The sequence below is a fragment of the Lutra lutra genome, chromosome 17 (assembly GCF_902655055.1).
Source record: "Lutra lutra chromosome 17, mLutLut1.2, whole genome shotgun sequence".
NCBI classification, from domain to species: Eukaryota; Metazoa; Chordata; class Mammalia; order Carnivora; family Mustelidae; genus Lutra; species Lutra lutra.
Window position 1 is genome coordinate 42,235,494 of NC_062294.1, and position 25,850 is coordinate 42,261,343.

The 25,850-nt window shown below is 40.9% G+C and overlaps 1 protein-coding gene across 4 annotated transcripts in view; it reads left to right on the forward strand.

Annotated features, from left to right (window-relative positions):
• The first annotated feature begins 2,440 nt into the window (after positions 1-2,440).
• LSM14A (LSM14A mRNA processing body assembly factor) overlaps positions 2,441-25,850 on the forward strand; it is a 55,332-nt gene continuing 31,922 nt past the window's right edge. For 3 of the 4 annotated variants that reach the window (XM_047709732.1, XM_047709734.1, XM_047709735.1), the window contains exon 1: positions 2,441-2,743. In XM_047709732.1, the coding sequence (XP_047565688.1) occupies positions 2,623-2,743 (121 nt within the window). In that variant the 5' untranslated portion in view covers positions 2,441-2,622. The remainder of the gene's footprint in view (positions 2,744-25,850) is intronic. The other variant, XM_047709733.1, reaches the window with a different exon arrangement.

Sequence of the window (25,850 nt, forward strand, 5' to 3'; positions counted from 1 at the left end):
GAGCCCCCAGTCTGTAGTTGGTTGGTTGGAAGCACAGTTGATAACCTAGGCTTATGATTGACATCTGAAGGGGGATAGTCTTATAGGACTGAGACCTCAAACTGTGGGATCTGATGCTATCTCTGGGTAGATAGTGTCAGCATTGAGTTGAATTGTAGGACACCCCAGCTGGTGTCCAAGAATCACTTGTTGGTATGGAAATCCCTATGCATACATTGGAATTGGGATCTTGTGGCTCTTAAGCAGGGGAGCAACATGGGATCTGGGTTTTCAAAAGTCATGGTAATGAAACATGTCACAGTTTTCAACTGTTTTCTAGCTCACAAGGTGGAGATTCATATATATAATATGCTATGGGGTATCACACTGATCAGCAGCAATTACGCATGGTTCCTGGCACCACAGGGGGCAGGAAACCATGAGTTACAAGACATTAACAGAAGCAACAAGATTGGTGATCCAGAGTGTAGCTAGAGGAGTACTCTTGGTTTCAGTATTGGATATCTGATTGAGTCCTGGGGCCAGTGATGGCAATGAGGAGTAGGGGTAAAGAGCAGGTTTATTTGGGGGAAGGAAGGTTATAGATGCAGATAATTTTGAACATCTTGAGTTGGAAGCTTCACAGGAAGCACCTGTGAAACACACCCCAAAAACGGCATCTAGAAAGTACACAGTTTGTGTGACTGAGAGTCAGGATATATGAAAGATGTAAATTTGGGAATCATCAACTTTGCGATGGAAAAGGATGAGCCTGGGAAGGATGAGAAGCTAAGCTAGGTTCTAGGCCTGGAAGGGAAAGGAATGAACACGAGTAAGAGCTCAACTCCCCAGCAGGAAGCTGGTACTGAGGCAGGTTATTTCATAGCCTTCCTCTGAAGCCATTGCGCACCAGGCTCAACACAACCTCTAGTCTTCTTTCTAGCCTCCCCCTCTCCACATTGCCGCACTTCTCATCATTCGTTCACTTAGCTAACCAGACATCCTGTCTGTGCCCTGCCCTCATCCATATAGCAATTTACTGAGAAGTTGCCCTGTGCCAGGAGCTGTACTGGGTCCTGACCATACAGCAGTGACTAAAGCATCCTTGTCTCAAAATGTTTACATTCTAGCAAAGGAGACAGATGCACACAAATAATTAAAAAGACATATTGGGGAGAGATAAAGACTGTGGAGAAAAAGTAAGCAAGTTAAGGGAATATAGTGATGCAGGTGTCCTATTTTAATCAAGACAGTAGGGAAAGTCATCTCTGGAAATCACATCTGAGATCTGAATAAAGTGCAAAAGTTCTTGGCAAAGAAAGGGTGGCTAATGAGGCAACAAGGAGCTCAATCATATATGTTTTTATAAGCTTAAATAAGGAGTCTAGCTTTCACTCTGTGTGACAAAGGATCACTGGGGAGGAGAGTATCGAGTAGAGAGGAAGGACGCGATCCCTCGGGCTGCTGTGTGGAGAATTACCACTTGGGGCAAGAACAGAGGTAGAGGGTCCTTTTAGGAGGGAACTGTAGTAACCCTGGGCAGGGTAAGTGGGGTTTGTTGTACAGGGGTAGGAATAGAGATGGTGAGAAGTGATCAGATTCAGGTTATAGTTTATAGATGGAAAGGACAGGATTTGCAATCAGAACAGATTTCCGGGTGAGAGATAAGTCAAGGATGACTCAAAAGATGAACAGCTGAATAAATGGTAGCAGTTACCCCAGTGGTGAATAGTGGGCAAAAGTTAATTTTAGAGGGAAAATCGCGAACCTTGTTTTGGAGACACAAAGTTAATTACATGCTGATTACACATCCAACCAGAGAGGTTGAGTAGACTATGGCTTATATAAATCCAGAGTTCACAGAATTAATCAAAGCAGCAGACAAATGCTTGGGATTGGTCTGTGTAGTGGCATTGAAAGCCACGAGCCTAGATGAGACCATCTGAAAGTGTTGGACAGAGTCCCAGCTCCAGCAGCTGCGAAGGGGAGCTGGGGGGGGGGGGGGGAGTTGGGTAATGGGAGGCTGTCATGGTCCTTGAGAGCTTCAAGAGGGACACAGTAGCCTCAAAGGGGAAAGGACGGCGTCTTAAAGGGGCTTGCCACGAGCTTGGAGGCGGATGGGCCATTTTCCAGGCTGAGAGACACATCAGCGGACACAGGACGACGGACAAGATACGAGGGGTCTGGAAATGGAGGAGGCCGCAGGTGAGGTCAAGAGGGCTGCGCGCGCCTCCACTCCAGCCCACCGTGTCCTGGCGCCACGAGGTACTTCGTCTCTCCCTGAATCGTCTCTCAAGCCGCGCGAGCACCGCTGCCCGGGAGTAGGCCAAGTAGCGCCGTCGGGACTACCAAGACCGCGGGGGAAGACTGAGCCGCCCGCACCCGGCGGAGTCTCGCGAGAGCGCGGCCTCACCAGCCCAGCATGCCCCGCGCCGCCGCCGCTGCTGCCGCCGCCGCGCCGCCGCCGCGCCGCGGCTTGAGGGCGGGAGGCTGGGGGAGGGTAGCGGAGCCGGCGCCGCCGCCATGTTGGGTCTGAGGCGGCTGCTGTAGGCGCCGACGGAGCGAGCGGGCTTGTGGAGCGGCGACAGCGGCGTGGGATCTGCCTCTCTGCGAGCGGCCCGGAGCGGCGGCGGCGGCGGCGCCATGAGCGGGGGCACCCCTTACATCGGCAGCAAGATCAGCCTTATCTCCAAGGCGGAGATCCGCTACGAGGGCATCCTCTATACCATCGACACCGAGAACTCCACCGTAGCCCTCGCCAAAGGTACGCCGGGGCGGGCCTCGGGGTGGGGTGCTGCGCCCGGCTCTCGGCCCGCGGCCTCCTCGCTCCCTCCTTGCCTCTTCCGTGGTCCTCCCGGAGGCCGCTCCCTTCCCTCCCTCCGGGCCCGGGCGTCGCGGGCCGGGCCGCGGCCTCCCCCGGGCTTCCTGGCTTCCACCCCGAAGGTCCGCGCCTTCAATCCGGGAACTACAGGACCGAGAGCGGGGCGGGCGGGGCGGCCCTGAAGTCCGAGAACGGGCCGGAGAACACGGAGAGACGTGTCTTCCAACTCCGAAATTCGGGGGTTCTGTCGTCTTGCCACAAAACAGATTCTGAGTATTCAAAGAATTTCTCCGCCTAGCTTGAGTTTCGTGCGATTTGTTGATTCGAAGGGACCTATTTTCTCACGTTCTTAATTTCGATTCGTTACGGTATTCATCAGGTGAACTGTAAGTAATATGCCGAAACTTTGGGTTTGCTCGGCGACGCAGACCGTCTCCAGCTGCCACCGGTACCGTCGAGCAGATCGCATCCCACTTGTCTCCTACGCGGTATATTTACCTGTTAAACCGGAATCCTTCTCGAAGGCTGTTGTGCAACCATCTCTTTTTACAAATGCTTGCGCTTCTCGCATCGACCCTTGTTTCTGGAAAGCCGGTGGGGAGGAGGGTTCCAGCGTGACCCAGGACCCTTGCTCCGAAGGCAGATCTGAGTGGTCCGTGGGCTCTGACCCGTCCCTGTGAAGGCTCCCTGGGATGGCGAGGCCGGGGCATTGAGGAGGAAAGTGTCGTACCCGTAGTATTTCGTTAAGCGTCGCCCAGTTTTGAGTGGGTTTTGTTTCCGTTCACACGTGCTGGGCCTTCGCTCCGCCAGAAAACCAGGAAGAAAATAAACTTTAGCTCCTGCTCTTAAAGCAAATCTCACAAGTTTGGAATCCTTAGAAGAGGGTAGCGAGATAACTAAGGTAGCTTTCCAGTACATCTCATGGAGTTACGGGATCAACTCCGTGGTAGAGACAGAGGTCCAGGGCTAGGAAGAAATTTTCTAAATCTGTAAAAAGAAGAAAAATTTCATCTGTAACTAGTAGGAGAGTCATTTCACGGTATGTCACACTAAATGTCACACTAGTGACACTTTTGGTGTCCTTTTTAATAACACTCGTGTTGGGACAAATTTTATACCTGAGGTAAGGAGTCTTAAGTCTTTTTTTTTTTTTTTTTAATCTTCACTTCTTTTCCACTTCCAACCCATGAGTCTTTAGCTGTATAGTGTCTTAGTTTTTAATGGCTTTATGAAATTATCAAAAAGGCTTTCTAAAGCTCTTGGTGAGAACCACATACAGTATTTTTCATTAAAGTGGTTTAATAACTTTTTAAAAAGCATTGTTTTCCATAATCTGAATTTTAAGGTGTCTTGCCAGCTTAGAGTTTGAGTTGACTGGGCTTTTACTTCTCACAATGAAAAAAAAAACTATGTACATTTTTAAGATTTCTGATGTATTAACTTCAGTCTTTTAAAAGCCTTTGAATATATTCTTTTATTCAAGAAAACAAAAAGTCTATATTATTAATGACCCACATTTTTTAAAAAAATCCATTTCGGCTTCTAGAGTTAATATTAACTACAATTTTATTAGTCTGTAATAGTTCAGTTCATATGCCAATTTGTTCTTTGTATCCTGACTTGATAAATACGAGAACAGCAATGAAAAGATTTTTTTTAAATCGCTGAATTGTCTGTACTTTTGGCTTTGATCATTAATCCCCCATATATAATACATGTTTTTTGTTAAGCAGGAGGAGTTATTTAATATGTAACAGAGATTTGGGAATTCAGTTGTATTTGCAAAAACTGAAGTTACCAAATTTTGGTAGCTTATTCTGCGTAGCAGTATCTAATCTAAATCTCCAATAAAGCTATCCTGTCAACACTGGGCACTTCAAATTCCAGAATTAGAAATGGGGTGTTTGGTCTTAAAACTTTAGAATTTATGGGACGCCTGGGTGGCTCAGTTGGTTAAGCAGCTGCCTTCGGCTCAGGTCATGATCCCAGCGTCCTGGGATCGAGTCCCACATCGGGCTCCTTGCTTGGCAGCGAGCCTGCTTCTCCCTCTGCCTCTGCCTGCCACTCTGTCTGCCTGTGCTCACTCTCGCTTCTCTCTCTATGACAAATAAATAAATAAAATCTTAAAAAAAAAAAAAAAAAAAACTTTAGAATTTATGACTTGTGAAGTAATGTGATATCTGATATTCCACCTTTTTTGAAATTTGGATGAGGAAGCAGTCGAACAGATTAAAGCCAAAAAGTTTGTGCGGTTTAGAACCCAGTCTGTATTTACATTTAGACATCCCTGTTATCTTTGTGAACTATCAGTTGAGTTAATCTCTTCAAATGACATTCTTAGAATTCTCTTTTGGATGTTAATTTTTTTCCCTCTCTGGGAAGAGGGTTTTTTTCCCCCCCTTTTATTGTGAAATTACCTCACACGTTGAAAAGATACATAGATAAAAATGGAATATTTTTAAACAAAGATCCTTGTAAGTACCACAGAGGGCAAGACAGACTGTGGCCAGCATCCCAGAATCCTCCCACCCCCTGCATCTTCCCATCACAATTACCCACTTAAGCTGGATATAAACATTATTCTAACATTTATAGTCTTATCACTGAAGTTTACATCCCTGAATAATAGAGTTTATGTTTGTCCTTTTTGAACTTTATATAAATGGAATCGTCTTGTATATATATTTGATTTTGTTTTGTTGTGGTGTGGTATTTCATCAGGAATATAACAAGTTTATTCTGCATTTATTTTTTATGTTCTACAGTTAATGTTTAAATTGTTTACAATTTTTGCTATTATGAACAACGCCTTTGTGAACATTTAAGTGCACTGATGCCTGTTTGTGTACTTTTCTTGAGGGTGTGTACTTGAATTGCAGGATCATGGGGAATGTGTGTCTTTATTAGGTAATGCTAACCAGTTTTGTTGTTGTTTACTAGTTTTTATTTCAGTTATTAATATATGAGGATTCTAGTTCCACATCCCTTACCAACAATAATACTTAGTACCAGATATTTAAATTCTGTCCAGTCTGGTGAGTATGAGTGTACCTGGCTTTAATCTTCCTGATTACTAATGAGCTGAACACTTTGTCATATCCTAGTCATTTGGATTTCATCTTTCATGAAATGCCTTTGAAATCTTTTGCTCATTTTACTACTGAAATGCAGGTCTTTTTCTAGAGTTCAGTATTCTGAGTACGAATCCTTTGCTGGGTATATCTGTTGCAAATATCTTTCCCCATTTAATGGTTTCTTTTTCTTTTTTTTAAACGATTCTTTCTTTATTTATTTAACAGATAGAGATCACAAGTAGGCAGAGAGGCAGGCAGAGAGAGAGGAGGAGGCAGGTTCCCCCACCAGGCAGAGAGCCTGATGTGGGGCTGGATCCCAGGACCCTGGGATCATGACCTGAGCCGAAGGCAGAAGCTTTAACCCACTGAGCCACCCAGGGGCCCCCATTTAATGGCTTCTTTTGGTGAACATATGTTCGTTTTAAAGAAGACATGTTTATTACTCTTTTACTTATGGCTAGTGTTTGTTTCTTCTTCCTTCCTTCCTTCCTTCCTTTCTTCCTTTTTAAGGAATTTTTCCCTACCCCAATGTCATAAAGATACTTAGATTTCTTTTTCAGAACTTTTTGTTTTGCCCTTTCACTTAAATTTAGTAAGGGATTCACTTGGTTTACATGATCCAGGTTAAAACAGGTCCTTTACTTGGATGTTACTTATAATTTAAATTCATGTGCAACTATACAGTGCTCTTAAAATTTTGGGTTAGTTATATTTGATGTGTTATATAGTTACGGTGACCAAATGGCCTGGTTTGCCCTGGTGGAAGGTCCTTGTTTGTGCCTGTTGTTCTAGCATAATTATTAAAATACTCCTTTTCAGGCGCCTGGGTGGCTCAGTTGGTTAAGCGCCTGCCTTTGACTCAGGTCAGGGGATCAAGTCCCATATGGGCTCTCTGCTCTGCAGGGAGCCTGCTCTCCCTCTTCTCTCTGCTTGTGCTCTCTTACATGATCTCTCACTCTCTCTCTCACACACATAAATAAAATCTTTAAAAATAAATAAGTAAAACCTTAAAAAAATAAAACTAAAGCATCCCTTTTCGCTCTTGGAAGTGTTCCAGTTTGGGTAATAAATTGTATGATCACACTAAATATAATCAAAAGCCCAGGGGTAGTAACTAACTGGGTAATGTCCTTTATTTTCTGCTAGAGATTTCACAGACGAGCTCTAGTTCTGTAAAGGTAATATTGAAGTTAAGTTTGATGAGTTTTGATACACAGAATCTTTTAATGAATGTCAAGGAGTCTTAAAGGCAACCTAGAAAGACTGATGTCAGTCTTTTAAATGTGTTAATAGATCATTTGGTCTGTAGTTTGTCTCTTGGAGTCTTTGTCACAGCTCTGAGTTTATTTTCTTCCTGATTATGACCTGCACGTCATCTTCTTTGCTTATTTGCATATGTTTGTCACCTTCCTTCCCTCCATAAAGTCTGAGTTCCTGGGAGAATGAATGTTTATTTAATGAATAAATGGAAATTATTTAGCATTTTAGGTTATTAATCTTGTAGAAATCTCTTGGGGGAATCTCCAAATAGTACTTCCCATGTTCACAATTATATATCTCTTTAAAATTGAGATGCCTAAGATGTTTTGCCCCTCACCCTATCCCCAACAGTGAGAGATTTTGGAGACTAGAAATACAGGAGGATAAAATCTTATGACAAAATTGACATTGTTAGGGAGATGGAGTTTTTACCTTGTGACTCAAGCTCAGTTATAATTTTCATTTAAAATTGAAGGGAAGAACTAGTTCCAGATGTTTGAGGGAATTGAAAAGTGGTGGCATGCATGAATAGTTTTGTAGAATATTTCCAATTACTGTAAATTCAAACCTGTGTCTGTGAATATGATGCCCAAGCACATACTAGAGACTGGATACACAGAGATTGCGAAGAATCGAAGTTTCACAAATGCAGAGTTTTGTCTCATTCATTGCTCTACCCTTGGTGCCTAAAACAGTGCAAGCCCCCGGAAAATATTTGAATAAATAAAAGGATAGTTGTAGTTATTGAAGATTTTTTATTATGGGAATTTCAAAGTTGGAGAAAGTACATGTTTCCCATAAGTGTTATGTTTCTAGATTTTTATAATATTTAAATAAAATGGGCTAAAATGAATGAAATTCTTATTTCATCTACATTAGGTTAGCTATATCTGGATAATACACCACTCCAATGAAAACCAGGTTGCCACTGCATTAGGAAAATATTTGTAAAGAAGAATGATTAGTAAGTCAGGTGCTTTTAAAATGATTTGTCCTTAAAATCAAGGCATTGGTAGGAGAATATCAAAGCTGGTAATGAATTATTTACTTAAATACATAAAGTAACTTAGTACTAGATTACTTATTACTTAAGTCATCTGCTAAGTCCTGCCCATTTTTATACCTTAGCCACTTCTTGATTGTTAATTAGCCACATACTCATAAACTCCATTGAGTGAGTAGGAGAGCTCTGTAGGATGGATGAAATGCCTGGAAAGTGCTGTATTGATTTCTTGCATTCTCACATGAGTTGGGGACCTAATCCAGCAATTCACAAAATCACTACCTAGAATGTCCAAAGATCTAGTAACTTTTCAGGCTGCAGTTTCTTTTGGTTTAGTGAGGTTGCCAGAACTGGAGCCTTGGAAACAGTTTATTGTTGCTATACAGTCCACAGAAATACTTAGTAATTTGGGAGTCTGAAGTCAATGCCAGAAACTAACTGCATCTTTGAGAGGAGTAAGATAAGCTGTGGCTTTCTGATTAAGAAGTAGAGAAAACAGGGGCGCCTGGGTGGCTCAGTGGGTTAAAACCTCTGCCTTCGGCTCAAGTCATGTCCCAGAGTCCTGGGATCGAGCCCCTGCATTGGGCTCTCTGCTCAGCAGGGAGCCTGCTTCTCCCCACCCCTCTTTGCCTGCCTCTTTGCCTACTTGTGATCTCTCTCTGTCAAATAAATAGATAAAAATCTTAATTAAAAAAAAAAGAAGTAGAGAAAACAGTAAAAAGCCTGAAGAAAATAATAAAGAAGGAAAGAAATAGGAAGAGTAAAGAAATTTATCTGTGCTTGACACATAGCAAGGGTTTTGTAGTGTTTAACTCAGTGCCACAGTAATACTACTAGTAACTGCAGATGACTTAACCTGAGTTTACTGCTCCATGATAGAAGATGCCCTCTACAGAAACAGTTTACCTTCTTATTTCTCTGTGGTGCTTTACATTAATACTGTTTATCTTTTTAGACACACATACATGTGTGCATGCGCAGTTGGGGGATGGACAGAGGGCGAGGGAAAGAGAGAATCTTAAGCTGGTGCTACGCTCCTGGAGCCCAACCACAGGGCTTCATCTCACAATCCTGCGATAATGACCTGAGCAGAAATCAAGAGTCCAACAATTAATTGACTGAGCCACCCAGGCACCCCTGAAGTAATATTTTAATTAGCTGTATTAAAATCTAGATATCATTGAAGTAAGTTTTAAGCTTAATTTTAATTTAATTTTAATCTTAATTTTTAATGGATGATGTGTAAGTTTGTAAAATATTTTATTCATGGGGATCTTATTCTAGTTTTGGTTTTTTGATTTTTTTTTTTAAAGATTTATTTATTTATTTGTTGGGGGGGGCAGAGGGAGAGGGAGGATGAGAGAGAGTGGAATCTCAAGCAGACTCCCTGTGGGGCTCGATTTCACAACCCTGAGATCGTGACCTGACCTGAAATCAAGAGTCCCAACACTTAACTGACTGAGCCACCTAGACACCCCTCTTATTCTAGTTTTGTGGGGTATTTATTTTTCGAAGAAAATGTGACCCAAAAGGCCAGTTGGAATGCTTAGTAGCTCTTTGGCCTTGGACAATTTATTTAATCCTAGCTTTAACTTGTTCTTTTAAATATACGTAATAGTACCTATCATTTATTCTGAGAGTAAATGAGGTAGTATCAAAAGTGCCTGGTTTATTGGTGCGCCTGAGTGGCTCAGTGGGTTAAGCCTCTACCTTCAGCATAGGTCATGATCTCAGGGTCCTGGGATCGAGCCCCGCATCAGGCTCTCTACTCAACAGGGAGCCTGCTTTCCCCTCTCTCTGCCTGCCTCTCTGCCTACTTGTGATTTCTGTCAAATAAATAAAATCTTAAAAAAAAAAAAAAAAAGTTGGGACTCCTGGGTGGCTCAGTGGGTTAAGCCTCTGCTTTCAGCTCAGGTTGTGATCCCAGGGTCCTGGGATCGAGTCCCACATTGGGCTCCTTGCTTGGCAGGGAACCTGCTTCTCTCTCTGCCTCTGCCTGCCACCTTGCCTGCCTGTGTGCTAGCTCTCTCTCGCTCTCTCTCTCTCTCTGTATCTGATAAATAAATAAATAAAATCTTTTTTTTTTTAAGTGACCCAAATTAAAAAAAAAAAAACAAAAAGTGCCTGGTTTATTGTAGGTGCTTAATAGAGTATAACTATCTCATTGTTATTTCCAGCCGCCATCTCCATCTCTGTCTTCTCTAGCACCTGAACTCCATAAGTCATTCAGACCTACTGTAAGTACAGTATGTCTGTTGAACTTACTACCCTTCAGTGTCCCACATCCCCTTCATGGCTTTACTTCCCTCTTTATCCTGTTTAAAATCCAAGAGCAGTTACCATCAGTACTTAGCATAAACTCAGCCTCCTGCCCACTCCTGCTTTCTTGTACAGGCTTAGAGAAACCACAGTCCTGATTATATCAACACAGACATGCTGACCAGTTGCACTCTAAATTTACATTCACTAACCTCATCAGTCATGGTTACTTCCCCGCAGTCATACTGTATTTCCATAGTTTCCTTGTTCCATTTTTTTGCATGACTCTTTCATTCCTTCTGTTTTCCTCAGACCTCCAATACCTCCTCCCCATCTTCACTTTCAGTCTGTGAACCTTGCTTCCTGTTTGAGGAAAGAATAGCAAGCAGAAGAGTATTTTGATGAACTCATCCTCCAATCCCACATATATCCAGTTACTCACATCTGTGCTCCACACTTTCACTTTTTCAGTGGTCAATGTAGAGAAATTTTCTTCTCTGTCAGACCATCCTTCCCCTTATGTAAATCCATCCCCTCTTGATTTGAGGTCATTGCTTTAGCAATTCTCTACTCTCTTCCTGTGAATTCAGTTTTCCTTCTCTGCTAGATCTTTCCTGTCTGCAAGGAGATCTGATGCTAACTCACCCACTTAAAAAATAGCAACAAGAAAACACTATGACTCTAACTGTTTCCTCTGTCACCCCATTTCTTAAAGAGATTGATTGATTGATTTGACAGAGATCACAAGCAGGCAGAGAGAGAGGAAGGGAAGCAGGCTCCCCACTGAGCAGAGAGCCCTATGTGGGGCTCTATTCCAGGACCCTGAGATCATGACCTGAGCCAAAGGCTGAGGCTTTAACCCACTGAGCCACCCAGGCACCCCACTACCACCCCATTTCTGCCCTTCCCTTTACACCAAAATTCCTTGAAGGAATTACCCACACCACTATTTTTTGAACCTAGTTTATTTAGGTTTTTATTTGCACAGGTGACAGACTTCTTATTATACTTTATTTTACTGCACTTTTCTCTTGATAATCTCTTGGCAGTTCCTGACTTTGAATACTCTCTGTACATTACTGACTCCTGTCTCCAGCCTGGACCTCCTCACTTGTATGCCCAGTTGCCTCCTTAACACACCTGGAGAAATGTCCACATACCTGTTTCTCACATACTGTTTCTCCATCTGATTGAATTGACAGTTCATCCTTTTAGTTGGTAAGACCAGAAACCTTTGAGTCGTCTTTAATTCTTCTGTTCTTCTCACACTTCATATGCGTTTCTGATCCTATTATCTTCATTTTCAAAATATATCCAAAATCTGACCTCTTACTGCCTCTACTGCTCTACTTTGATTTATTATCTCTCACCAGACTTTTCAGAGACACTCGGGGCCTCGTATTTCAATGTTGGCCTCTTATTTAATTCTCTTTTTACCCCCAGTTGTGTTTGAGGGCATCTTTAACATTTAAAAAAAAAACAAAAAACAACTACATGGAATGTGTGCAAATTTTTTTTTTGGTGAGCCTTTGTTTTTCTTAATTACTTGACTGTATCATCCTAAATTCAGATTTTATTTTTTATTTTATTTATTTTTTTGCAAGGGTGGTGGGGAGGGCCGAGAGGGAAATTATCCTCAAGCAGACTGCTGAGCCAGGAGCCTAGCGCAGGGCTCAGTCCCATGACCCATGAGATTGTGACCTGAGCTGAAACCAAGAGTCGGATGTTTAAGTAACTGAGGCACCCCAAGAGTCTTTTTCTATAAAACTTTGAAGGTATTGATTTGTTGTATTCTGACATTCTAGTGTTGCTGATGCCAATCTGGTTCTTAGTTCTCTCTCCAGAAGCTTTGTTCTTGGAGTTCAGAAATGTTACCACACTGATTCCTAAGTGGTTCTCTGTGAATCTTATAAATCCAAAGACTCCCAAGTCTCTTCAACCTAATAAATTCTGTCTTAGATTAGTTTCTGTCTTGTTTCTCTTCCTCCATTCCTCACCCATGTTTTGAATTCCTATTGAATGCAATATTGTGTGTGTGTGTATTTTTGTTTTTTCTGTTATTTTCATCTCTGTCTCTTGGTTTTATAGTTTGGGAGATTAAAATATAAAACCAACTACAAGAAAGAAAGCACAACTGAAAGCAGCTTAAAGAGTAAAGATTAAGTGTATACTGCAGATTGGACAAGGTTTTACTTTTATTTGCTGTTGATAAATCCTACTAAAATTTTATGCAAGGACTTTTTTTGCTGTTTTAGGCATAAAACTATAAAGGACAAGGTAAATTTGGAAAGGAGACAAGAGCAACAAAATTTGGAGTTTGAAGAGCAAGTGGGTGAATTTAAATGACTTAGAAGAGCTGAGAAAGCTACAACCTAAGTAGACAGTGGGTTATACCAAGAACTAACCTGATTCACACCCAGACTTCTGAAAGGCTCAGCAATTGGCATTACCAGTTGGAATGGAAACTAGAATGAAGTATGAAGTAATGAGGTGATGAGAAGAATGAAGGAATGAGAACTGAAGATGAAGTTAAAAACTGGAAGATCAACTCAAAAATTGTTTTAATGGTGGTCAGATTTCCAAATCCCCTTTTGCATTTCACACAGCTGGATAGCTGCTCTTCTCCAACACTGGTACTCTCTGGAGACGGTGGGATAGAGTTTCTGGAAAAACGTGGACACCATTAAGAACAGAGGTACCTCTACACTAAAAACAGCTTGGAGCAAATGGGGCATTTAAGAAGCTTACATCTGCCTGGTACTTATTATTTAGTAAGCTATTCATTTAGGAAAATTACTAAGCACCTACTATGACTACATGCTAGACAGTATGCTAGGTGCTAGGAAACAAAAGAGCATTAGACACAAGATTCTTTTTTTTTTTTTTTTTTTTAAAGATTTTATTTATTTATTTCACAGAGAGAGATCACAAGTAGGCAGAGAGGCAGGCAGAGAGAGAGAGAGAGAGAGGAGGAAGCAGGCTCTCCGCTGAGCAGAGAGCCCGATGCGGGACTCGATCCCAGGACCCTGAGATCATGACCTGAGCCGAAGGCAGCGGCTTAACCCACTGAGCCACCCAGGCGCCCTAGACACAAGATTCTTAAGAACACAGCATTTAGGAGCGCCTGGGTGGCTCAGTGGGTTAAGCCTCTGCCTTTGGCTCAGGTCATGATCTCAAGGTCCTGGGATCCATCCCCACATCGGGTTCTCTGCTCAGCCAGGAGCCTGCTTCCCCCTCTGTCTCTCTGCCTTCCTCTCTGCCTACTTGTGATCTCTGTCAAATAAATAAGTAAAATCTTTAAAAAAAATAAAAAACACAGCATTTAAGATGCAGCCTGATGGATAATTACAGTTAGCCACATGAAGAGGATATCTAGTAGGAAGTATCTGGTCCCAGGTCACAGGGAGTTTGCAGTCTTATCAGGGAACAACTAGAGCCCCAAACTTTTATCCTGACCCATAATACCTAGCGCTCACTTAAGGTGGGATCACAGTCGCTCTCATTCAGGTCCTTAGATCATCCAAGTTCCTTCAGATTTGAGGCTTTTTCATAAAGTGCCTTTGGGGTTCTCTTCCCCTACTCCTTATATGGATGTGGTTGAAGAATGAACAGTGCAACAGATTAAGAAGTCACAGTGGAAAGAAAAAAATTAAGAATTCTGGAAGGCATAAGTGACAGTGAAAATGTGTCATATAGCGAGCTCAGGCACTCTCCCCTCCCCTTTTATTTTACTTCCACTGCTAAATTTATCTTAATATATTCAGTTTGTCACTTGAATGACAGGCTAAGAAGTCTGAATTTTCTTGGTAGATTTCGAGAGCCATTGGAAGTTTTTTAGCTGGTAAGGTAACATGTCAGAGTCAAGCTTTAGGAAGTTTATGCTGCAGCATTGTGCAAAAACATTGGAGGTGAGAGGAGAGGCTGACTATAGTGACGTCAGTTGAAGTATTTTAAGAGTTTGGGAAAGAGGAAATAGAGGCCTAAACTAGTTAAAACAGAGAGGGAAGAACAGATACATGAGAAATCAGGAGAGTGGGTTAGCCTTTAAAAAGTTGATTGGGAACAGGGAAGAATTGAGTGATGGTACAACAGTGATTCTTATCAACTGAAATTGGGAATGGATCAGGAGGGACATTAGATTTATTTTTCCTGGTTCTACTTGAGCATCATCGCCCCTACAAAGCCTTCCCTGATTTCCCACAAGTCAGGAAATGCTAAGTGTACCTTCTGTGTTGTCTTTTTGTTTTCTGTTTTCTTCTTGTGCTTACCATGCCTGTCTTACTATGTTTCACAACTAGACATCAGCATCTTTTCCCCCTTATGTCCCTTGTACATAGCAAAGTAACTACTTGTTGGTCTCATAAGCGTTATTTTTTCTGAAAATTTACCTGGGTCAGAAAATGCGTACTTGTACGACTTAATATTTAATAGAAAAAATGTGATAATTGAAGATGGTATTAAAGATATTTTACTCTCTCAAATTAATAATGATGAGTATAATTCAGTTTTCTTTTGCAGTCCTGTGATTTACAGAAATGTTTCAGGATCTTATCTACAGTTTCAGAAGGGTCCTGGTAAATATGTTTAGCATTATTACTGTTGTTTACTGCCTCAGTACTGCAGTTACTGCCTCACTGTCTAAATTTTTGAATCGCTTTTTGGTTATACAGTTTCTCTTCATGCCACTCTCCCTAAATTCTTACTCTCACAGGTCATTATTCCCTTATGCTTAGTCTGACATTCTCATGGTTGAGGAAAAATATGTCAGAGTAAGTCTGCAAATATTAGTAATTCAAGGGGAAGAATCTTGCATGGGGAAAGCATTCACTTGCACTCACTTGCAAATGAGAGAAGCTAATTAACTGAGCAAGGTCTCAAACCTGTAATTGTGGGAGATGACTTTAGGTTAAAAGAAATATAAGGTCTCTACCCCTCTGAGTGCAAGCAAGAGGGAAAAAAATGAGTGAAGATGATGAAATGTACTAACGAAAAGGACAAGATGGTTTTGGATCTTTTTAGGCAAACCAGAGGTTACTTCAACGTTTAGAGTCAAAGTAATGAGTTGGTTTTAAGAATATTTGAAAGGTGAGGGGCGCCTCGGTGGCTCAGTCAGTTAAGTGTCTGTCTTCGGCTCAGGTCATGATCCCAGAGTACCAAGATCAAGTCCCACATCAGGCTTCCTGCTCAGCAAAGAGCCTGCTTCTCCCTCTGCCTCTTACCCCACTCATCCTCTCTCTAGCTCTCTCTCAAACAAATAAGTAAAATCTTTAGAAAAAAAGAAAATGCCTGAATGATGAGAGGAAAGTCACCTACATTGTGAACTCTGGAGTGAGGGTGGTTTTTTGTCTTCGGATTGCCAGTGGTTGGCGCGTGATCAGTGCTGAGGTGGTTGAGAATATTGTGGAGAGAAGGTTTGTAGAGATGTCTGCTGGGGTGACAGGTATGTAATTGGGTACAGGAAAAGATGATAGTGGCCAGAGACAGATGTTTTCACTCAGTGCAGTAATACTCCCAACAGAAAGTAGTGTGAGTGAGGGGGAAGAAAGGGCCAAAGAGGAGAGTGCAGGTGTGTGGAAAAGTAAAGCTTTGTGGAGGCAGTTTTTGATGTGATTCACAAGCAGTCCTGTGTCCCGTCCCCCCCCCCCCCCGCCCCAAGTAAAACATCAAGAGTGTACTTACTACCGTCCTTCTATCAGGGTCTGTGCATGGGTCCTCTTTCCTAGAAGAGATAGTTTTATAAAGCTAGTCTTAGTTTTTAAATGATTAAACCACATATAACAGTTCATTCCAAATATGTGGTATCTCAGATGCTTTCAGCAGTAGTTAGTGTAGGATACTAGTTGTGCAACGAGAACTGTACTTACGGATAAATATCAGAAAGAGAAGAAAAATGCCAAGTGCAACCTCTCACATTTTTTTCTGGTTCAGTGCTTTTGCATATATTGCTTTTTAAGTAATGCTTTTTTTCTATTTTCCCATCCTGTTTATATCCAGTTGTCCTTTCTTTTTGATGCATTCTCCCATTTTATTCTAGGTAGAAGTATTGTATGATTTAATTCAATTCCATTGATATTGAACAGTGTTCAGTAATTTTGGACGTTGCTTACTTAATAGCTTTTTCCACTGTGGAATTTATTCAACAAATATGCACATGCGAGCAATGTAAGATACAGTGTTAGGTACTGAGGGAGTTGCAAAGATTATTTAAATACAGATTTTTCTCCTGAAGACTTTTTTTTTTATTAAAATTTATTCATTTGAGAGAAAGCAAGTGGCTGGAGGGGCAGAGGGAAAGGGAGAGAATCCTCAAGTAGGCTCCCAGCTGAGCATGGAGCCCGATGTAGGGCTCAATCCCACAACCCATGAAATCAAGACCTGAACTGAAACCAGAGATCAGATGCTCAAGCAGCAGAGCCACCCAGGCACCCCTCTCCTGGAGATTTTTCAGTTCAAGGAAGGGGAAGGTATAGACAGTGTGACAGAATGCTGTGTCATTTTTAGAGGAATAATGTGTTACTTCCACCTGAAAGTATTACTGATAGAGATGTGTGATGGTTAATTTTGTGTCTCCGTGGCTGGGCCAAGTGCCCAGAAATTTGGTGAGATATTCTGGATGTTTCTGTGAAGATGGTTTTTGAATGAGATTACTCTTTAAATCAGTAGACTTTAAGTAGATTACTCTCCATGATATAAGTGGGTCTTCTCCAATCAAGTGAAGGCCTTAATAGAGCAAAGAGTGACTTCCTCTGAGCAAGAAGAAATTTTGCCAGCAGACCACCTGTGGACTCAAGTTTCAGCTTTTCCCTGGGTCTCTAGCCTGTCAGCCTACTCTGCCAGTTGTGGATTTTCACATGAGCCAGTTCCTTAAAGTAAATCCGTGTGTGTGTGTGTGTGTGTGTGTGTGTGTGTGGTGTCTGTTGTTGGTTCTGTTTCTCTGGAGAAAGCTGATGAATACAAGTAGCATATAAGCTGAAATATAGCATGTGTTGAGTGTGGGGAGAAGCTATGGTAGAAGACAGAAACCCTGCTCTGGCTATTGAGAATAATGAGCTTTGTTGGAAGTTTGTATAAGTGGGTCCGGACTAGATCTTACAAGTAATACTTGACAGAAGTTTTAACTTAAAGGGTACATCAAGAGTCTTATTCTAGGCATGCCTGAGTGGCGTTGTCGCTTAAGCCTCCAACTCTTGGGTTTCAGCTCAAATTGTGGTCTCGGGGTCATGAGATTGAGCCACCATTGGGCTCTGTGCTTGGCACAGAGGGCACTTGGGCTTCTCTGCCCCTCCCACACGTGCTCACTCACCATCTCCTCTCCCTCTCTCACTCTCGCTCTTGCTTTCACCCTCTTTCAAGTAAATCTTTTTTTTAAAATCTTATTCTAGATTTACATTTGAGCTTAGGCTTAGATTTCTAACTTACTTTGGGCATTTCTTGAGTAATTCAGCCTTTTTCATTTATTGCTCTCACATTTTGGTTTTCAACAGATTTTTCTTTCTTATCCATCAGTATTAGATTTACAATTTTTAGTTTGTGTCCAAAAGTGAAATCTTTTGGAAAAGACTAATGATGTCACTTTGTGCATACTGCCTGTACTTAACTATGTATATGTTTGTCATATTTAAACTTAAAAAGGTTTGGTATTTTGTAATGGAGATACTGTATTGGGCAGTTGATCTTTACAGCTCTTCCCTCTATCCATGTAGTATGACTGTATGTTTAGGTATTAATATACTGGTGAATAGGTTTGACATTAGTTGATGATTGAACTTGATCTATTAGAAATAGTTTTTTTTTAGATAAATGATTTTGCCAGAACTTTTACCCTTTTTACGTATTTTTTAAAAAGACAACCATGGGGTTGCCTGGGTAGCTCAGTCGTTAAGCATCTGCCTTCGACTGATGTCATGATCCCAGAGTCCTGGGATCGAGCCCTGTATCAGGCTTCCTGCTATTCAAGGAGCCTGCTTCTCCCTCTCCCACTCCCCCTGCTTGTGTTCCCTCTCTCACTGTATTTCTCTGTGCCAAATAAATAAATAATAATCTTTAAAAATTATTTTAAAAAAGATAGTCATGGGATGCATATCTCAATAAATCATTTGTAGTCAGAAATAGGGAATTGATTATGTTCTTTCAGACTAACAGAGAAAATTTTTTCCCTATTTCCCATACCCTTTTATTAAACATTGGCCCAAAACTTGGGCTTTTCATGAAGGACAAGGGGAGATGGAGAGGAGAAGGGAGTTGAGGGAAATTGGAAGGGGAGGTGAATCATGAGAGACTGTGGACTCGGAAAAACAATCTGAGGGTTTTGAAGGGGCGGGGGGTGGGAGGTTGGGGGAACCAGGTGGTGGGTACTAGAGAGGGCACAGATTGCATGGAGCACTGGGTGCTGTGCAAAAACAATGAATACTGTTACGCTGAAAAGAAATAAAAAATTAAAACAAAACAAAACAAAAAAAAACTTGGGCTTTTCTAGTTGGGGGTTAAAAAAAACTAGGAGGGCACTTGGGTGGCTCAGTGGTTAAGCGTCTGCCTTCGGCTCAGGTCATGATCCCAGGGTCCTGGGATCGAGCCCCATTTCAGGCTCCCTGCTTGGCAGGAAGCTTGCTTCTCCCACTCCCCCTGCCTGTGTTCCCTCTCTCACTGTGTGTCTGTCCAAACAAATAAATAAATAAAATCTTTAAAAAATAAAAAAAACTAGGATACTTACCTGAAACAGCATAGCACCATGATGAAATTTAGAGAGGACAGCCACTCCTAGTTCCAACATCTAACCCAGCTATTAATACTGTTTTGTGTATTCTCTTTGAGGCTGTATTTGTGTGTGGGAAGGGGAGGATTATTGAGGTGAAATTCGTATAACACAGTTAACCATTATAAAGTAATATGATTCAGTCACAGTGTTGTGCAACCACTACCTCGCTTCGGTTTCAGAATTTTTTCATCACCTTAGAAGAATATCCCTACCCATTAAGTAATCCTTCCCCATTTCCCTTTTCTTCCAGTAACCATTTATCTGCTTTCTGTCTCTGTGGCTTTTCCCCTTCTGGATATATGTAAAAGAGATCAGGCAGTATGTGACCTGGCTTTCACTCAGCATAATGCTTTGGAGTTTCTAGTTGTAACAGGTCTCAGCATTTCATTCCTTTTTATGGCTGGGTAATATTCTGTGTGTGCATGTGTGTCTAAATATAAAAAGCACTATTTGTTTATCCGTCCATCTGTTGATGGGCATTGGGTTGTTTCCCAACCTTTTGGCTCTTATGAATAAATACTGCTTTAAACATTCGTGGACAAGTATAGGTTCTTATACATGTGAGTGAAATTACTGAGTAATATATATGGTAATTCCATGTTCAAGTTTTTGAGAAACCACCAAGCTGCTGTCCACAGCAGCCGTACCATTTTATATTTCTTACAATGTCAGAGATTCCTATTTCTCTATATCCTTGCCAATGTAGTTATTTTGTTTTATTATTTTTTATACATTTTTAATTTATACATTTTTAATTAAAATTCAATTAACATTAATATATTACTGACTTCAGAGGTAAAAGTCTATTTTGTTTTATTATTAAAGCCCTTCTTGTAGTTTTGATTTGTATTAACATAATGACCAAAGATATTAAGCCTCTTTTCACAAGCTTGTGGACCACTTGTCTATCTTTTTTTGAAAAGTGTCTCTTCAAGTTTTTGCCCTTTTTTAATTGGGTGCTTTGTCTTTTTGTTGTTGAGTTGTTGGGGGGCTTTTTTTTTAAGATTTTATTTATTTAGGGGCGCCTGGATGGCTCAGTGGGTTAAGCCTCTGCCTTCAGCTCAGGTCACAATCTCCGGGTCTGGGATCGAGCCCTGCATCAGGCTCTCTCTGCTCAGCAGGGAGCCTACTTCCCCCTCTCTCTCTGCCTGCTGTTCTGCCTACTTGTGATCTCTCTCTCTCTGACAAATAAGTAAATAAAATCTTTTTAGAAAAATTTCTTTTTTCTAAAAAGATTTTATTTACTTATTTGTCAGAGAGAGAGAGAGCACAAGGCAGGGGGTGGCAGGCAGAGGGAGAAGCAGGCTCCCTGCTGAGGAAGGAGCCTGATGGAACCCTGGGATCATGACCTGAGCCAAAGCCAGATGCTTAATCAACTGAGCCATGCAGGTATCCCTGTCGTTGAGTTGTTAAGAGTTCTTTATATATTCTAGATACAAAGCCCTTGTATGTGACTTGCAGATATTTCTTACATACCATAGCTTTTGTGTTTTACCATTCTCAGTATTGTTCTTTGATGCACAGAATGTTTTGATTTTTATGAAGTCCAGTTTTTTGTTGTTGTTGTTATTCCTCATGTTTTCAGTGTTAAACCTAAGAATCCATTGTCAAATCGAGGTCATAAAGATTTACTTCTGTGTTCTCTTATTAGTTACACAGTTTCAGCTTATATTTAGATTATTGACCTGCTAAAAGAAAAATTGTGTGGGATGCCTGGTGGCTTAGTAGGTTGAGTGTCAGACGTTTGTTTTCTGCTTGGACCATGATCTCAGGATCGTGGAATCAAGCCCGTATTGGGCTCTGAGCTTAAATCGCGGTGTCAGCTTGGGATTCTTTCCCCCTTTCTCTCCCTTCCCCTGGTTTACATGTGCGTGCACTGTCTGTCTCTCTGTCTCTCTGTCTCTCTCTCAAACAAATAGATAAATAAATCTTTTTTGAAAAAGTGCTTTTTCCTCTACTCACCAGTTTACTCAGTAGTTCTGGCCACCACATGTTCAGTCAATCATATCAACCAATTCTCCCAGCTCCCTAGATACCACCTGGGTATCCTACAATTTAATTCAGTTCTGACACTATCTATCTGAGGTTAGTGTCAGATCTCAGAGGTTAAAGGCTCAGTCCCAAGAGACAACCCACCCTGGCCTACTTCACACACCAGTCTCAAGTTGCAAGTTATCAACTGTACTTCTCACCAACTGGCTACAAATTGAGGCTTCCCAGAACCACCTCCTTGGTTTGATCGTTTGCCAGAAGGCTCACAGAACTTGGGAAAACAGCTTACCTATTAGATAGATTACCAGTGTATTATAAGATGATACAACTGAGAAACAACCCAGGTAGACGAGATACATAGGGCAAGATATGTGGGAAGGAGTGCAGTGATCCTGTCTTCTCCAGCCAAGTCATCCTCCCAGTACCTCTACCTGTTCACCAACCCAGCAGCTCTCTTAAATCCCATAGTGTAGGGATTTTTACAGAGGCTTCATCGCATGGGTGGCATGATCAGTTATCAGTTCCATCTCCAACCCCTCTGAGCGTAGAGACTGATGTGGGGCTCAATCCTACCACCCAAGATCATGATCTAAATTGAAATCAAGAGTCAGATGTTCAGGGCGCCTGGGTGGTTCAATGGGTTAAGCCTCTGCCTTGGGCTCAGGTCATGATCTCAGGGTCCTGGGATCGAGCCCACATCAGGCTCTGTGCACAGCGGGGAGCCTGCTTCCCTCTCTCTCTCTCTTTCTGCTTGCCTCTTTGCCTACTTGTGACCTCTGTGTCAAATAAATAAATAAAATCTTAAAAAAAAAAAAAGATGCTCAACCAACTGAGCCATCCAGCTCCCTGAGGTGTTTGTTTGTTTGTTTGTTTAATGTGATTACAGCTATAAATTTCTCTCAAGTATGGCATTCTTTACATCTCATAATTTTGGCACATTATAGTTTTTTTTGGTTTTTTGGGGGTTTTTTTGGTCTCAATTTTTCTTAATTTCCCTAGTGATTTCTTCTTGGACTCACTGGTTGTTTAAGAGTATGGTATTTAATTTCCAGGTCAAGTTTCCTTTTATTATTCATTTCTAGCTTTACTCCATTGTGGTCAGAGAAGATATTTCGTAAAATTTCAATTTTTTTCAATTTATTGAGAGTTGAGTTAGGCCTAACATGTGGTCTACCCTGATGAATGTTCCATGTGCATTTGAGAATAATGTATATTTTGCTGTTGTTGAGCAGGGAAAGGATAATCTGTTGCTTTTTAAAACTTTCAGGACACTAATGAGGAAGTTCTTTGACTCTTGAGCCTTGAAACAGTGGTCCCTCTGTGAATTGCCAGATAGTTCAAATCACATAATTGTGATTTTTCTGGGATATGCTGCTTGTTTTCCACCTAGCACTAGCAAAGCTACACTGGGATCATGAGCCACCATCCCTATGGCTGCCTTTTGTGGAGATGGGAGTTAATGAATGGTAGCAGCTTCCACTATGCAAAATGCCAAAGTTAACCACAAGTTAACAGCCTTACTTCATCAGCTACTCCCATGGATGCTACAAGAGTGTCATTAGAACTCCATAGTTCTAAAATGGTTTATTCAGACTTCAGGTGCCAAGTCAATAGTTGTTTCGGTGTTGGGACTGATTCCTGGATTTTCTTACTTTGCCATCTTTCATGTCAGTCACCTCTGTGTTTTTATTTCAGGTAGTTGTAATCTTTTGAAAATTACAGTTTTGTAATCTGCCTCATATAACATGTTTAATGTTACTGTGTATATTCACCTAATGTTTTTTTGAAGATTTTAATGATTTATTTGAGAGAGAGAGCAAGCAAGCATGAGAGGAGCAGAGGGAGAAGCAGGCTCCCCGTTGAACAGGGAGCCTGATGTGGGCTTAGTCAAGCCCTGAGATCATGACCTGAGCCAAAGGCAGATGCTTAACTGACTGAGCTATCCAGGTGTCCCTTAAATCTCTTTTTTAAGTGGGGCTTAAACTCACAACTGTGACCTGGAGTTACATGCTCCACCGACTAAGCCAGCCAGGCACCCCTATATTTACTCAACTTTTTGATATGACAAATAATATATCTATTTTGAAGGAAGAAAAAAGACCAGAGTTGTAGAATTCTAAATAAAATTTTTAAAATTGCATCCAGTAAATCATATTTTTTTGGTGAATTTGAGTCTAAGACTGACCCCTTTCTTTAAGTTCCTTTACACTGTTACTTGGCATGGTAACTTCCAAACTGGTCTTCTTCCATTTTCACTTTGTTTTCCACCATCACAAAAGGACAAATAGTATAGAATGGTGGGAAAATGAACAGTCATGGTTCTGCACGTGTAAAGTCTCAGTTAAGCAAGATGATAAAAGTTCTAGATTTCTACACATTTTGTTATACAAATACTGTACCATACTGCTTTAAAAAAAATTCAGGAGGGTTAATCTTATATGTTCTTACCACAATTTTTAATTAAAATGATAGCATTAACAAAAATCCTGGTAGTGAGTTATGCCTAATAAAGTCAGCTTCAAAGAAAAATTGAGGAAGATATAAGAATTGAGGCTTTTTGCTAGAGACAAGGAAAGAGTGCATCAAGATCAGGGAGAACCATGCAACAAGTACTTTTAAGACTAATTATGTAGCCAAATTGAGCCAAGGAAAAACTTGGGGTGAGTGAATCATATACTAGTGGTTTGCCGTGTTTAGCTTCTGTTACCTCCAAGTGCAAAAATTAAATAACAAGAGAAATTGGGGATGAACCAGTGTGATTTCTCACTATATTGTTAATTCCTTTACTTAACATTTGCATGTAAACTAATTCATGTGTTGAAATGTGTTGTAGCTGAACAATAGTAGTGATTTTCTACCTTTTCTGTGCTTATCATGCCTTTCTTTCCACTCAATGCCCAGGTCGTTTGTATTATCTTCAGCCATGTGTGCCCTTCTGATCTCGTTAATTTTTTCTTTATAATGGTACAAGACTTGTCTATTGGAAATATTAAATCTGATCAAACTAGTATCTATTATTAGAGTATGTTTCTCCTACTCTTGGTGCGTACAGTTCATTCTCCATGGTCTCTGTTTTTGTACTTTTTCATTATCCTCTTTTATTGTATGATACAAGTTTTCTTCACACCACATTTTGGAAAATGTGTCCTTAATTTTTTTTGTTTTGTTTCAAGATTTTATTTATTTATTTGACAGACAGAGATCATAAGTAGCAGAGAGGCACGCAGAGAGAGGGGGAAGCAGGCTCCCTGCTGAGCAGAGAGCCTGATATGGGGCTCAATCCCAGGACCTTGGGATCATGACCTGAGCTGAAGGCAGAGGCTTAACGCCCTGAGCAACCCGGAGGCCTCTATGTCCTTAGTTTTAAACTCTAATGTTGGTTACCTTTAGGACCTCAAATAACCAAATTTTAAACCTACAAATACTAATTTACGACTTCCCAAAAAATTTTATCAAGTGATTCTCTGCTATAACAGATGAGATTTTCAATTTATGTATTTCCCTTTGTGTTTTCCTCTATTTCCACTCATCTTCATCTTCCAGTATTTGTTAGAATACTATGTGGTGGGGCGCCTGGGTGGCTCAGTGGGTTAAAGCCTCTGTCTTCGGCTCAGGTCATGATCCCAGGGTCCTGGGATCAAGCCCCACATCGGGCTCTCTGCTCAGCAGGGAGCCTGCTTCCCTTCCTCTCTCTCTGCCTGCTTCTCTGCCTACTTGTGATCTCTGCCAAATAAATAAATAAAATCTTAAAAAAAAATAAAAGTAAAATACTATGTGGTAAACCATCCTGACTTTTGTCAGTATGTAATTTAGTAGCTTTTTTCAGAACTATTAAGCTTACATTCTGTTCTAAGACCATAGTAAATTGTCATACATATTTGTGTTTAAATGAATTCTTCATCTCTTATTTATTTAAATTCAGCTAATTAACATATAGTTTTATTATTAGTTTCAGAGACAGAGTTTAGTGATTCATCAGTGCATGTAACACTACGTTAAGTGCCCTTCTTAAATACCCATCACCCAGTTAACGCCATCCCTCCAGCCACCTCCCCTCCAGCAGCTCTGTTTGTTCCCTAGAGTTAAGAAGAGTCTCTTATGGTAAGAGTCTCTTATGGTTTGTCTCCCTTTCTGATGTCATCTTACTTTATTTTTCCCTCCCTTCCCCTATGTTCCTCTGTTTTGTTTCTTAAATTCCACATGAGTAAAATCATATAATTTTCTTTCTCTGATTGACTTACTTCACTTAGCATAATAATAATACCTTCTAGTTCCATCCACATTGTTGCAGATGTATTCATCTTTCTTTTTTTTTGAATGAGTTAAAAGTTTAATTCTGAACCATTTTTATAACTGCATTTTCTCTTGAAGTGTCATATCACAGCAGGTTACAACAACTTTGGGATAAAAGGCAAATGGTAAACTGTCCAAAACAAGGTTCCAAATAACACCTCTTACTGATTTACCCTACCCACATCATCTTTTATCTTTTATTTGGTACCACATCTAAGTCCTTGCTGTACAAAAACCATCGACAAGCTCCATTAGGTTTTCCAAGGCCTAAAAAAACCATTCAAACTATACCCATGTATTCACTAGACAGATGAAAAATCCATTCAAGATTAATATTTATCACAGGAAATGGAAGAAAATTTCAGAAAGAACTGCTCTACCTTCTTGAGAAAAATAAAAATCTTATGATCAAAA